A 14267-nucleotide genomic window follows, 5' to 3' on the forward strand; every position below is an offset into this window, starting at 1 on the left:
TGATAGAACCCCCTCATCCCAGGGCCCCGGGCCTGCTTTTCAAATTCCTGTGCACTGCTTTTCCCGAGTGTGTCCAGAGGTATTCTCAAATGGCCCTGTGCGGCGCACTGATCTGGCATCCTGCAGCCCTCTCTCTGCTGCTTAGAGCTTGACAGTCTCCATAGGGAGCATTTCTGGCTGCTAGCTGGGGGTGCGATTGTAACAGCCTCATGATGCATACTTTTATTCTTTTTTAAAATTTATTTTCATCAATTTGAAAGGCAAAGAAGGGGGAGGGAGAGAGAGAGAGAGAGAGAGAGAGAGAGAGAGAGAGAGAGAGATCTTCCATCGACTGGTTCACTCCCCAAATGCCCACAATAGCCAGGGCTGGGCCAGGCTGAATCTAGGCACTGGAATTCCATCTGGGTCTCCAGCAAAGATGGCAGGGGCCCAAGCACTTGAGCCATCATCTGTTGCCCCCCAGGACGCATAAGCAGGAAGCGGGATCAGAAGCAGAGGTGATATGGGATGCAGGCATTCCAAGCAGCAGCTTAACCCACTGCGCTACAAAGCCCACCCCGACGTTTTCCTCTATGTTCCTTCTCCAATCTGCTGCCACCATCTCCTCTGTTCTTCCTGCCTCTTCCAACTTCCAAATGGTGGCTTTATCCATCCCACTGAAGCTGACTCATGCTATTAGAAGCAATGGATTTCTAATAGTGCCCAGGCATAAATCATTTTTAAATTGTTTGCTGTCATCTACTTCACTGTTCTCATTAACATACAAATTTACTGCTCATTCTGGCTGGAACACGATGGGCTGAACGTTGCTGCAAACGCCAGGGGCTGACGTTTTCGGGTTCCATCTCAGCTCTGAGTCCCGGCATCTGCAGAACCATGGAGCTCCCTGACAGCCCCCTCTTCACCCCAGCTTCGTGGCAGTTCTTTGCCCTCTGCTCTCATCAACTGAGATTTGAGCCTTTCCTTTGGTTTTGCCCAGAATCACTCCCACAAGGCATATGCAGGCGTTTCTGAAACAGCTGGAATAGTGGAGCTTTTTTGGACCAAAGCACAAAACAATCAACACTTGTCCTGAGACCATGCTCATTTCTGTCCTGACATTTGGGCAGCTTCAGGCCTCCTTGCTCCCCAGCCTGGAGACTCCGCTAAACTGCCTGACTTCCAGCCTCCAGCCCTAACCTCGGCATCAGAAGTAGTTTCACTCAGGTTAGGTTGAAAAACAAAACCACAGCTCACCTGTGCTTCAGCCTCAGTGCTACTATGGGGGGGTAAATAAAAAGCCAGGCAGGAATGCAGACAACAAGAACCTGCCCATTGTGCCAGACCAGATTCCCTCCTCGTGTTGAAATGCTGCCATTGCAGGCACACCCAGCACACGCTGAACCGCCGGCGGACAACAGACGCCACCTCGCCAAGTCCCCACCAGTCTCAATTTCCTCCTGTCTCTCCCTTCCCTTGGAGCCCAAAAGCCGCCAAAGAGAAGCACTGAGTTGCTCTCCCATCTCACATGTGCCCTGCTGGGGATCACACCGAGTGAACAGAAAAGACACAGACCTGGATATCACAGAAGGATGGATCAGCAGTCACCTTAGGAGCTGGAAGCTTTATTTGGGAACAAAGAAGATGGTTCCTGGGATGGAAACCACACTGCGGATTCCAGATATTTCCATGCCATGCATGTGGTAGGGCAGCCTTGAAACTGCTCACAACCGGCATAGCACAAAGAGTCTGCACCTAAATGCCTCCATCCTGCAGCACGGCCTCTGCCTTGAGCTTCTCCAGCTCTTCGCCTCTGGAGTCTGTGGGGCACAGCTTGTAGCCAGCACCAGTGGCCTCTGTCCAGGAGGAGAAGCGATGGTGCCAGAGACTGCAGAGGCCATAGGTAGTGGCCAGTATGGCGATCCCCAAGGCCAGGTGCCAGCAGAAGAAGATGCCGAGGAAGGCGATGTCCGTGGGGTTGTCTGCCCTCCAGGGTTGTCCGGAGGGGGGCATGTACAGCAACACACTGAGCTGTAGCAACCAGCTGCTGAGCACGAGCCCCATCCAGGTCTTGAGCACCCAGAGCTGCGGCTGCTCAGGGACCCAGACCTCGATGCTGAGCACCAGGGCGACCAGAAGGACGGGCACCATGAACAGGACGTGCACTCGGATCTCCAGGGTGCTCTTGTTCTCCAGGTGGTTTGCCATCAGCAGCGCCAGCACATAGAAGGCCAAGGCCTCGGCTGCTCGCTCCAGCTTTACCCACTGCCGCTCCCGACGCCACTGGCTCATGATGTCCACCACGCCACTGAACACGAAGAACCCGTACATGGTGATGTGGTGCCAGGCGTCCTTGAACAAGAATGACCGTTGTGGGTCTTTCCAGTCGATTATCACCAGCCGGTTTACTCCTGGGGGGAAGAACCACTCGGTTAAGATGCCTATCAGCGCGATGCTCACCTTTGCCGCTCCTTCCCCTGGCACCAGCTGCCACCGCCCTCGCTTCTCTCTTGGGGAGAGAGGTGGCTTGAGGACCTTCTGTTTCCGCAGCAGGGCCAGAGACACCAGCACTGAATAATAGAGTGAGTACGAGAGGAAGAACATTGCAGGCATCAGGTGTCCTAGGAAGGTGCCCATGGCTCCGGCGTGTATGTCGGGACCAACAGGGCAAGTGCTGGCAGAGCAGCACCCAACGAGGTTGTCCGTAGAAGCAGGTGCTGGCTGAGTCCTGCAGAGATCCCCCTGCGTAGCCCCGCCTCTGCCGCCTACACACCACACACACACACACACAGACACGATGACATCCTCGCTGAGGACTCCAGGGCCACGCCCCAGGGTGGGACGCTCTGGGAGGCCTCTGAGTCATCTCACTTCAGCCTGCTGTGCAGGGGAATTCTGCACCTACAGAGAGAGGGCAGAGAAAGAGAAAGGGCTCCAGCAAAGCAGGCTGGTGGAGCGGCTCTCTCACATCCACTCTCCTGGTGCCAGGAACATTCTATATATTTCTCTCACTGAAATTCCTCATCAGGGGCCAGCGCAGTGGCCTAGTAGATAAAGACCCCACCAGCGACGTTGGCATCCCCATATACGCACCGGTTTGAGTCCAGGTTGCTCCACTTCTGGTCCAGCTCCCCGTTAATGAGCCTGGGAAAGCAGCAGAACATGGCCCAAGACCCGCATGAAGCTCCTGGCTCCTCCATCTGGAGAGTGAACCAGTGGATGGAAGATATCTCTTTCTCTCTCTCTCTCTCTCTCTCCCTCTTTCTGGAACTGTGCCTTTCAAAATAAATAAAGGAAAGAAAGTCCTTAACAACTCCATCAGGGAGTGATAAACATGTCTCAGAGGGCAGATGGGACATGCACAGGGGGACGCACCTGGCAGCTGGCACAGGGGAGCCAGGGCAGGCACCCGTGTCTGCTCAGTTTACCAAGTCCAGAGTCAGTTTGTTCATGGAGAAAGGATTGGATTTCAGTGAACACTTGCCAAGTCCTATGAGAATGGGCAAGGCACTTGGTCTTCTTGAGCCTCAGTTTCCTGCTGTGTAGAATGGGAATAATAATTTCTTGGGGAGATTAGATGGATAATGTATGGAAAGCAAATACTGATACATAGTAATACTCAAAAATGGCAGTGATGATTAACTTCACCATTGTTCTTGTTAGCTTTCTCTGTTGAATTTCCACAATCATAAAGTTATTCAGTGCTTCTATAAATGATATCAAAGCAAGAATCATAAAGAAAACTAGTGAGCTACTTAATCATGTTTAGAAACTCTAAAGTTTTTATTAATTAAAATTAAACATTATTTTTAATTGATTTACGCATGCATTAAAATCAGTTTAAAAATGATTTTTTATGTTTTACTTTCATTTTATTCAAAAGGCATAGAGAGGCAGAGATAGAGGTAGAGCTTTCATCCACTGGTTTGCTCTCCAAATGGCCACACAGCTGGACCTGTGTCAGCCAGGCGCTGGGAGCCAGAAACTCAATGCAGCGCTGGCCAGAAGCCCAATCCGGGTCTCCCATGTGGGTGGCAGGGACCCTTTGAGCCATCACCTGCCACCTCTCAGGTGCACACTGGCATGAAGCTGGATCCAAAGAGGAGGTGGAACTAGATATTGGGCACTCCATATGGAATCGGCCATTCCAAGGGAATAAAGCAAATTTCAGAAGAAAAAGAAACCAGAAAATTGTACACCCTGTGTATTAAAGTGTTAGTCTCCTTACAATGTGGAGACTAACTAAAGTTAAAAACAAACACCTCAGTAGAAAAATGGACAAAGGACATAAAGTAGCTCTTTGCACCAAGAAAAACAAGAAATACCTAACAAATACGAAACTCAAGGTATCACATTTCACTGGTAAGGTAAGGACTAATCACAATATCAGCACGCTATGGACTGAGTGCTTGTGTTTCCCCCAAATTCACGTGTTGAAGCTCTAACACCCAATGTGATGGTATTTGGAGTTGGGGACTTTGGGAACCTTTGGGTTTGAATGAGGTCATGAGGTTGGGACTCTCATGAGGTGATCAGTGCTCTGAGACAGAGAGAAAGAGAGAGAGATAGAAAGTCTACAAACAGGCAATGAGGAAAGGCCATGGCCAGCCCCTCTGGAACTGCGAGCAAGGAGCCCCTGTTGTCCATGCCACCTGTCTAAGGCATTTTGACACACTGACCAGCGTGGAAGAAGCAGGGGGACCGGGTCATGGCCGCAGCTGAGACACATGCTAGGAAAAGCCTGGCTGAGCGTGAGCTGACTTTCTTTCTTTCTTTCTTTTTTTCTTTTCTTTTTTTTTTTTGACAGGCAGAGTGGATAGTGAGAGAGAGAGACAGAGAGAAAGGTCTTCCTTTGCGGTTGGTTCACCCTCCAATGGCCACCGTGGCTGGCGCACTGCGCTGATCCAAAGGCAGGAGCCAGGTACTTATCCTGGTCTCCCATGGGGTGCAGGGCCCAGGCACTTGGGCCATCCTCCACTGCCTTCCCGGGCCACAGCAGAGAGCTGGCCTGGAAGAGGGGCAACTGAGACAGAATCCGGCGCCCCGACCGGGACTAGAACCCTGTGTGCCGGTGCTGCAAGGTGGAGGATTAGCCTAGTGAGCCGCAGCACCGGCCATGAGCTGACTTTCACAAGTGATTCTGGTGAGGGAGCAGAAAGGAGAGAGCTGCAGGGCAAGCTGCAGTCCTCGGGAATACCTACATGCTCACGAGCATAAAGGCATCCCTGGGAGGGCTCAGAGAGAAACAAGGAACACATCACTGCACAAGGAAGGCAAGGTGATCCTTGCTGCCAAGAGGCCAAGAACTTGGCTGAATGGGCCGGCACCATGGCTCAATAGGCTAATCCTCTGCCTGTGGCGCCGGCACCCCGGGTTCTAGTCCCAGTAGGGGTGCCAGATTCTGTCCCGGTTGCTCCTCTTGCTGTCCGGTTTTCTGCTGTGGCCTGGGAAGGCAGTGGAGGATGGCCCAAGTCCTTGGGCCCTTCACCCACATGGGAGACCAAGAGAAGCACCCGGCTCCTGGCTTCAGATTGGCGCAACGCAGTGGCCATTGTGGGGTGAACCAACGGAAAAAGGAAGACCTTTCTCTCTGTGTCTCTCTCTCACTGTCCACTCTGCCTGTCCAAAAAAAAAAAAAAAAGAAAAGAAAAGAAAAGAAGTTGGCTGAATAACGTTTGCCTTCTAGTGACGGAATCAGGTACTTGGCTAAGGAAATATCTAAGCCAAGTGTGTAAAGCGTGACTTTGGTTCTTCCCGACTACTTATAATAAAATGTGAGAAAAGAAAATGGAATTGAAAAAGAAATTTTAACCAAAAAGGAATCAGAACTCAAAGGTTTGTAAAATTCTCACCCTAACCATTTTGCAAAGAACCAGAAACTCGAAGGGTGTGGCCGGACAGCGCTGTGAGTGAGAGGCGGGAACGGATGTGAGCCACAGCAGGAAGGTGGCCAGTTTGCTCTGAGGAGGAGACGCGGGGTGACACAGGAAGGCTGTGGGGCTCATTGGACCCCCACGGGACCAGACCAGAGAGCACCACAGCTGCAAGCGCGAGCTGGGCTCGAGACCAGGGAGCAACCATCTCCACGGGGCAGTCAGGGATCCTCGGGGCTGTGTCCTTGGTTTCTAAAAGCGGAAGCCATCACTCTGATTTCCGCAGGTCAGCCCAGGCTTCCCAGGGCGAGGGGTGTGGTCTCTGAGCCTTGGAGACAGCACCTGCCTGGCAAAGGCACAAGGAGGCGGAATTATTGCTTGCATGGGTCCGAGGGCAGAACCTTGTAAGCCAACAGAATTCTTCTTCAGCCTTAAGATCGGATGAGGTGTGCCTGGCTAGATGCTGGACTTGTTTGGGAGCTGTCACTTCTCCTGTTTCACTTCTGTCTCACTTCTCCTGTTTTTAACAGGAAGGTCATGGTATGTCGGTCCCACTCAGATTTTTGGAAGCACACACAACTTACCCGAGCTCACAGATTCACCGCTGGAGAGGAATTTTGCCTCAGGATGGGTTGAACACTTGGCCCCACTCGCATATGCTTTAGATCATCTTTACATGAGGATGCTGTGATGTCAGGTAGGTAGGTAGGCAGGAGCAGCTGGGGAGGGGCCACAAACCCCTCATCCAGCAGAGGCACCAGGGACCCTGCCCTCTGCTGGGACCCATTCAAGACCACTTACTTGGCAGTTTAACTTGTGCTTAAAGTATCCTGATAAAATGGGAGCTCAGCCAACCCAGAAAAGTCTAATTTAAAACCACATGTGCAGACAGCCCAAAGATATACAATTCCCAGCTGTCAATCACACATGCCAATCAGGAGTGTCATGGCTTCCTCACTAGTCAACACTCCTCATCTCTTAAGGATAAACAGCCCCAAACCAGGAAGAAAGGGGCCATCTGCTCTCCTGACTGGCCCAGTTCTTTGGCTTCACTCTCCCTGCTTTCGTCTCTCTGAGCTAGAAGGCATTACTCCATCAGCAAACAGGAAGGGAGGCAAGCTGGTGACACGGTGACAGACTCAGGTGAGGCTTCTGGGACTGCATGGGCATGGAGTGAATGTATTTTATGTATTCTCGTGTGAAAAGGGCAGGAGCTGTGGGGCCCGGGGTGATGCGGTATGAGCTGAACCTTTGTGGCCCCCCCCCCCACCGCCATTCCCACATGGTGGCTTTGGCAGTGGCACCCTTGAGAGAATTGGGCTTGGACAAGAGCATGAAGACAAGGCCCCCAGGATGGGATCCATGGCCTTTATAAGAGGGAGGCACAGGGAGAAGACAGCCAATTGCAAGCCCGAAAGACAAAGTGGCCCTCCCCAGAGGCCGGGTCTGCCAGCATCTTGATGTTCTGTTTTAATGCTTTTTATTTTATTTATTGGAAAGGCAGAGAGAAGAGAAACAGATGTTGCAGGAGGCGGCCAGAACAGAGGTTCTTACCTTCCTGTAAGAAAAGCATTTCAGACGAGCGGCAGGGACTGGCAGCGAGCAGGTTGAGGGGGCAAGGACCCGAGCGCCCAGCCTGCATTCAGAATGGGTTCCTATGGATGTGGGGCACAGCCTGTCCTCTTCTACCTCCCAAGGCCTCCTCAAGGCAGTGGTGTTAGGCGGAATAGCCCCCTGGGGGTGGGGCTGGGCTGGGAGATTCCCCTGAGATGATCCCGTGTCCCCCGCCAAGGTTACTGTTTCACGTGGGCAGGGCTTTTGATGTGCGAATGCTGAGCTGCTTCCACAGCTTGCTTCTGAGCCTATGTTCCTTTCCTCATTTAACCACATGAAGTGCGCTCCTAACATAAACCTTCCCACCTAACACAGAGAGATTCCGTCCACTGGTTCACTCCCAGGTGCCAACCAGGGTTGGGTCACACTGAGGGCAGGAGCTGAGGACTCAGTCTCCAACCTGTGTGGCGGGGACTCAGCTCCTAGAGCCACCACCTGCTACCTCCTAGGGTGCACACTGTGAGGGAGCCAGAAGCGACAGTGGAGCTGGGACTCCAAGCCAAGCACTCTGAGAAGTCCCAAGTACCACCTTGCCCACCTCGCTATCTCGATTTTGGACTTGACAGCTTCTAGAACTGTGAGAAATATTTGTTACTTAAGCCACCCAGTCTATGGGCTACTTTGTTATGATGACCTGAACTGAATAATTAATTCATTGACTCCTAAGTTGTTCGTGTTTTTAAATTTCCACAAATGTGTGAATCTTCTAATTTTCCTTCTATTATTAATTTCTAACTTCATCCCAATGTCTTTGGAGAAGATACCCTGTATGACATATATCTTTTTAAATAGAGACTTCACTTGTGACCTGGAAATCTCCCCTGTGCACATGAGAAGAATGTGGGGCTGGCATTGTAGCACAGTGGGACACCGGCATCCCACATGGGCACTAGTTTGAGTCTCAGCTGCTCCATTTCTGATCAAGCTCCATGATAATGTGCCTGGGAAAACAGCAGAAAATGATCCAAGTGCTTGGACTCCTGCACCCTCGTGGGAGACCTGGAAAAAGCTCCTGGCTCCTGGCTTCAGGCTGGCCCAGCCTTGGTCATTGCAGCCATTTGGGATGTGAACCAGTGGATGGAAGATCTCTTTCTCTTCTCTCTCTTGCTCTCTTACCCACTCCCCCCGGTAACTGTCTTTCAAACAACTAAATAGATTTTAGAAAACAGAAAGAAGAATGTGTATTCTGTTGTCAGGTAGAGAGCTCTGTGTGTCTGTTAGACCCACTCGCTCTATCTTCTCATCTTCTGATTGTACTGGCCAGTGCTGAAGCTTCCAATTATTATTACAGAGCCATCCATTTCTCCCTTCAATTCTGTCAATTTTTGCTTCATATGTTTTGATAATCTGTTATTAGGTGTATAAAGATTTATTAGCATTATATTTTCTTTCTATATCAACCCCTTTATTAACACATAATGTCCTTTTCCATTTCTCATAGGCTTTTTTGACTTAAAAATCTATTTTTTCTGATAAAACATAACTACTTATGCTCAATTTTGATTATGATTTGCATGGAATATCTTTTTCCATCCTTTTACTTTCAACTGATTTGTGTCTTTGGATCTAATATGAAACTTGTAGACATCATACAGTTGGATAATTTTTAAAACCCACTAGTCTCTGTCTCTTGATGGGAGAGTTTAATCTCTTTTTTTTTTCATTAAAAATATTTATTGAGCATGTACTATGCACCAACACCTAATTTATCTGGAAGACATCTACACACTGTACCATCCCATGCAGAGGCACAACGCATGCATCCCCACCTGCAGCTCTGACGCTGAACACAGCAGCTCGGCGTCCCTGCACACACCACCCACACAGCTCCATGCAATCCCACTTCCCCTAGGTGGAGTGGTTGGGCCGACGGCAGCAAGGTCAACACCAGCACATGCCATGTGAACGCCACGGTCCCTGGGGTACACCAGCTCATATGTGTGCGTCCTAGGAGTTCAGAACTAGACCTAGCTGGGGAACACTGAGCCACAACCGACCCATGGGGAGGCACTGTAGGCACCCCTGGGCGAACACCTGGACAGCCTATTCTACAGGGCAGACACTGGGCAGTGAGTGGTGTGGGGCCCAGCCATGTCTGTGAAGGGCCCCGACGATGCCTGCCAGGCGGGGAGGGGTCAGGCGGAGCCCACGTCCACAGACTGCACAGGGGCACAGGCAGCAGCTGGCTGCGTCTTGATTCGTGTGTGCTCGTCCCTTGAGATACGCACCCTGTTTCCCAAAAGAACACTGCTGTCATGTCCAGATGGGAAAGAATTTCCAACTTTTTGAGATGTGGGGTCTTGTCTGGAGGTGACCGCCCAGCTCAGAGAGATCGACATGTGGTTTCTCCGCACTGGGTACCTCTGCACCACATCGCCTGTGACCACATCGCCTGTGTGGACAGGGACTGGGTCATCCATCATGAATAGCGTCTGCTTCCAGTGTGCGGTGGGGTGCAGTGGGCCAGTGCTGAGCACCTGTGGTGGCGGGCCATCCTGCAGGCTTTGGAAGTGCACGCTGAACCAGGCGGTGGAGCCATGCAGGGTGTCTGCCCTCTGGATATCAAAGTGCAGCTAGCCCCACATGGTCTATAGATCAGAGATCTGCACAGTTCTCATGTCCAGCTGTAATAAGGTGCAGGGCTCAGACAGATAGTCTTCCACTTTCAAAATGTGATTATACTTGGGCTTCGAAAAAAACTCCTTACTTGCTTAAGATTTGAGAGCACTGAGGTTGAACTCGTAGGTGTTGTCCCAGAAGAGCACCTTGCTGTGGTAGTCCTGTCGGCACTGCAGGGTACCAGGTGCGGCGTGGCTGATCTCGGCCACATGGCCCATCCTTCTTCAGGCAAACAGGAAGGACGCGATCGTGAACTTGAACAGCGGGCAGGTCCCCATCCACTCAGACACAGGCACGTCCACCTGCCCGGGCAGCACCACCTCCTCCACCTTCTGCTGGAACACGTGATGGTGTCTGTGTGGCCATTTTGCTGTGCACTGCGCCATCTCGCTGGCCCCCACTGACCCACGACATAGAAGGGGCTGATGATCCCAGGGCCACAACTGACGGCCAGGATGGCTTTGCCCTCCAAGGCTTCCTTATTCTGCAAGGATGGCACTGCGGTATTTGGTCTTTGGTCTGCCAACCTCTCCAAGCGAAGTTTCAGGGTCTCATAGCTGCCAAAGTACTCCTCCTCCTGCCACGCGTCCTCGGGGTCGTACTCCTCCGTGGGCCGGCCCGCATGATTCGCGGTAATGTGCCCGCAGCAGCCTGCCCGCTCGCCCCACCACTGCTCTGCAGGTCTCAGGAAGAGAATCCTCCTCCCTCTCAAAGCACCGAGCCGGTTCTCATCAGTGGCGGCGCAGTCTGCAATGGCCACAAATTCCTCTGGCTGCACTCCCTCCAGGAAGAGCTCTGCCTCACCGGGCGGGACAGCTTCCGCTTCCTGAGACGCACCCCCACCCCCGGGGCAGTCGCCTGTCGTGGTCACAGCTCCCTCAGGCTCTGCCTCATACCTGCTGCTTTTATTATTTCATTTTTATCCCCTCCGTTTCTCAGCCACATCCCCCTGCTGAGTCCTGTATCCACGCCGCCAGCACGAGTGGCGGAGGGTGCCCATCGGGAGCCAGAGTCACCGCGAGTTTCATCTCTTAACATTTAAAGTAATTACTGGTAAGAAGAGACCTGCTTCTGTCATTTTGCTATTTGTTTGTCATAAGCCTAATGGCTATTTTGTCTCTCATTCTCAGCATTATCCTTTTCCCTTGGGTTAACTTAATTTTTTGGGTAATGAAACAATTTAGTCCTCTTCTCAGTCCTTTTCACATATATTCTACAGCTATTTTCTTTGTAGCTGTCCTGGGAATTACATCTAACACCCTGAAGCTAAAACACTCTAATTTGAATTCATCCCAGCTTCAGTAAAATACAAAAGTTCTGCTTTGATATAGTTCCATTCACTCTTTGAGTCATCAATGTCACAAAATTGCATACTTATGCATTCTGCATCTGAAAACATGGCCTATTAATTTTTAATGCACCAGTCTCTCGAACTGAATAGAAAACAAAATGCAGAGTTACAAGCCAAAGTAACACTACCACCTAGCTAATAATTGTTTTTTAAAAGATTATATTAGTTTTAAGGACCAGCATTATTGCATGGTGAGTTAAGCCACCACCTGCAACACTGGCATCCCGTGTGGGTGCTGGTTTGGATCTTGGCCACTCCACTTCCGATCCAGCTCCCTGCTAATAGCCTGGGATAGCAGCAGAAGATAGCCCAAGTGCTTGGGCCATGCAGGAGACCCGGATGAAGCTCCTGGATCCTGCCTTTGGCCTGGCCCAGCCCTGGTCATTGTGGCCATTTGGGGAGTGAACCAGCGAATGGAAGATCTTTCTCTCTCTCTCTCTCTGTCACTCTGCCTTTTAAATAAATAAATAAATAAATAATAAAAATCTTTTTAAAATTACGTTAGTTTTAAAATCATATAAAACACAAAAAAGCAGTGATAACTTGAAATTACAGTAACACTAGTGTTTATATGTGTCCAGTATTTATATTTACTGTACTGAGATCTTAGCTTCTTCACGAATTTCAAGTTACTGTCCCATGTCCTTGCTTTCATATCAACCAGCAGGAATTTTGAAAATTCCTTGCAATTCCTCGAAGAGTGGTAGATTAGTCCATTTTCTATTGCTTTAACAAAATGTCTGTGGCAAAGTATTTTATAAAGAGAGGCATATTCAGCTCACAGCTCTGGAGGCTGGAAGTACAAGAATGGGGTGTTTGTTTGGACTCTGGTGAGGGCCTTATGGAGGGTGGCACCATGGCATCAGGGAGGAGCACATGATGAGACAGGAAGCCAGAGAGCTTTGCAGGAGTCAGCCTTGTTATCTCGTAAGAATTCACACCTACATTAGCTGGGGTCCCATGAGAATGACATTAATCCTGTCAAGGGCAGCATCCCAATTACCTCATCACCTGTCACTGGGTCCTACCTCTTAAAGGTCCCAATACCTCAGTGCCACCACACTGAGGCCCGAGTCCTTGGGGAACAAGCTACATCTAAACCGTAGCATTCTGCCCCTGCCCTGAAGTTCAAGTCCATCTGGACAATGAAAAATGCAGCCATTCCATCCCCAGCAGTCCCAAGTCTTTTTCTTTTTAAATGGATGCACAAAAATTGTCCACCTTTATGGGGAGCCATGTGATATTTTGATACATGTAGTGTTTAAATCAGGGTAACATCCCTAAAAACACCATTTCTTTGTGATGAAAGATTTAAAAATCCTTTTTTTAGTTTTTAAAAAATATACAGTATATTAGTGTTAATTATCATCATGCTTTGTGCAATAGAATGCCATAACCTGTTCCTCCTATCTAATTATAACTGAGAACCTATTACCCACCTTTTCCCCATTGCTCCCTCCCTGCCACTCTCCTGAGTCCTGCTGACCATGCTCAAGCTTTTCAAGACCAGTTTCTTTAGATTCTACACATGAGGAAGATCATGTGACATGAGTGAGATCATGTGATCTTTGAGATCATGTGGCATGAGAGTGGGATCATGTGACACATGAGTAAGATCATGTGACATTTGTCCTTCTGTGTTTTGCTTATTTCACGTAACATAATGGCCTCTAGTATGCATCCATGTTGCTGTAAATGACAGGATTTAATCGTTTTCTGGCTGAGTAGTACTCCATTGTGTGCATGTACCACACTTTCTTCATCCATTCATTATACAATTTGACATTTAGTTTGTTTCCATTTATTGGCTATTGTGAAAAGCACTGAAACAAACATGTTAGTGTAGATGTCTATTTGACATACTGATTTCATTTCCTTTGTATGTAAGCCCAGTGGTGGGATTGCTATATCATATGGTAGTTTTATTTTTAAACTGTATTTTTTGTTTACTTGAGAAGGAGAGAGAGAGAGAGAGAAAGAGAGAGAGAGAGAGAGAGTTGTAATTCATTTTCCAAATGCCCACAATAGCTGAGCCAAAACTGGGAGCCAGGGATTCCATCCAGGCCTCCCATTTGGGTGAAAGGCCTCAATCACTTGATCCATCATCACTGCCTTCCAGGGTCTACATCAGCAGGAAGCTGGAGTCCAGAGCTGGAGCTGGGCACAAATGCAGGTACTCTGACCTGGGACACAGGTGTCCTAACCAGCATCTCAACTGCTAGACTAAATGTGTGCCCCTGGTAGTTCTCTTTTGAATCTTTGAGGAACCTTCATGCTGTTTTCCATAATGATGACACTAACTTGCATTTCTGCCAAAAGTGTGCTAGGTTTCTCTTTTCTCCACATCCTCACCAACACTTGTCATCCTTTGTCTTTTTAATAATAGCTACTTACCTAGAAAGCGGTGATCATTTTGATTTGCATTTCCCTGACGATGAAAGGTGTTGAGCAACTTATAAAATATGTGTTGGTCATTTGTCTGTCTTCTTTTTAAGAAATGTCTATTTGTATCAACTGCCCATTTTTTTGATTGTTTGGATGATTTTTTTTTTTGCTGCTGAGTTGGTTGAGTTTGTGCACACATACATAAACATACATTAACTCCTTGTAGATGTATGGTTTGCCAATGTTTTCTTGCATTCTGCAGATTGTCTCTTCACTCTGTTGATTATTTGCTTTGCTTTGCAGCTTTAGAGTTTGAGATACCAAATTTGTCCATCTTTGCTTTTGTTTCCTGTGTTTCCTTGCCACTTCAGCCGTCCTGAAGCAGTTCCCCTACATTTTCCCTTGGCAGTTTCATGGTTTCAGGATCTTGGATCACTCTTTCAATT

At 49.2% G+C, this 14267-nt stretch overlaps 1 protein-coding gene and 1 pseudogene across 1 annotated transcript; both read right to left on the bottom strand.

The window, feature by feature from the left end:
- Nucleotides 1-1583: 1583 nt before the first annotated feature.
- Nucleotides 1584-2738, bottom strand: LOC100347588 (transmembrane epididymal protein 1A). Its single transcript, XM_002716473.5, has one exon. The coding sequence runs from the start codon at nt 2614-2616 to the stop codon at nt 1735-1737; it is 882 nt and encodes a 293-aa protein (XP_002716519.1). The 5' UTR covers nt 2617-2738; the 3' UTR covers nt 1584-1734.
- A 6539-nt stretch (nt 2739-9277) lies between these two features.
- On the bottom strand, nt 9278-11113 carry LOC100356054 (protein arginine N-methyltransferase 2 pseudogene; annotated as a pseudogene).
- Nucleotides 11114-14267: the final 3154 nt, after the last annotated feature.

The sequence above is a fragment of the Oryctolagus cuniculus genome, chromosome 4 (genome assembly GCF_964237555.1).
Source record: "Oryctolagus cuniculus chromosome 4, mOryCun1.1, whole genome shotgun sequence".
NCBI classification, from domain to species: domain Eukaryota; kingdom Metazoa; phylum Chordata; class Mammalia; order Lagomorpha; family Leporidae; genus Oryctolagus; species Oryctolagus cuniculus.

Bases quoted from the DNA above. Each gene is read 5' to 3' on its own strand.
- LOC100347588 (XM_002716473.5), bottom strand. From the start codon at position 2,616: ATGGGCACCTTCCTAGGACACCTGATGCCTGCAATGTTCTTCCTCTCG.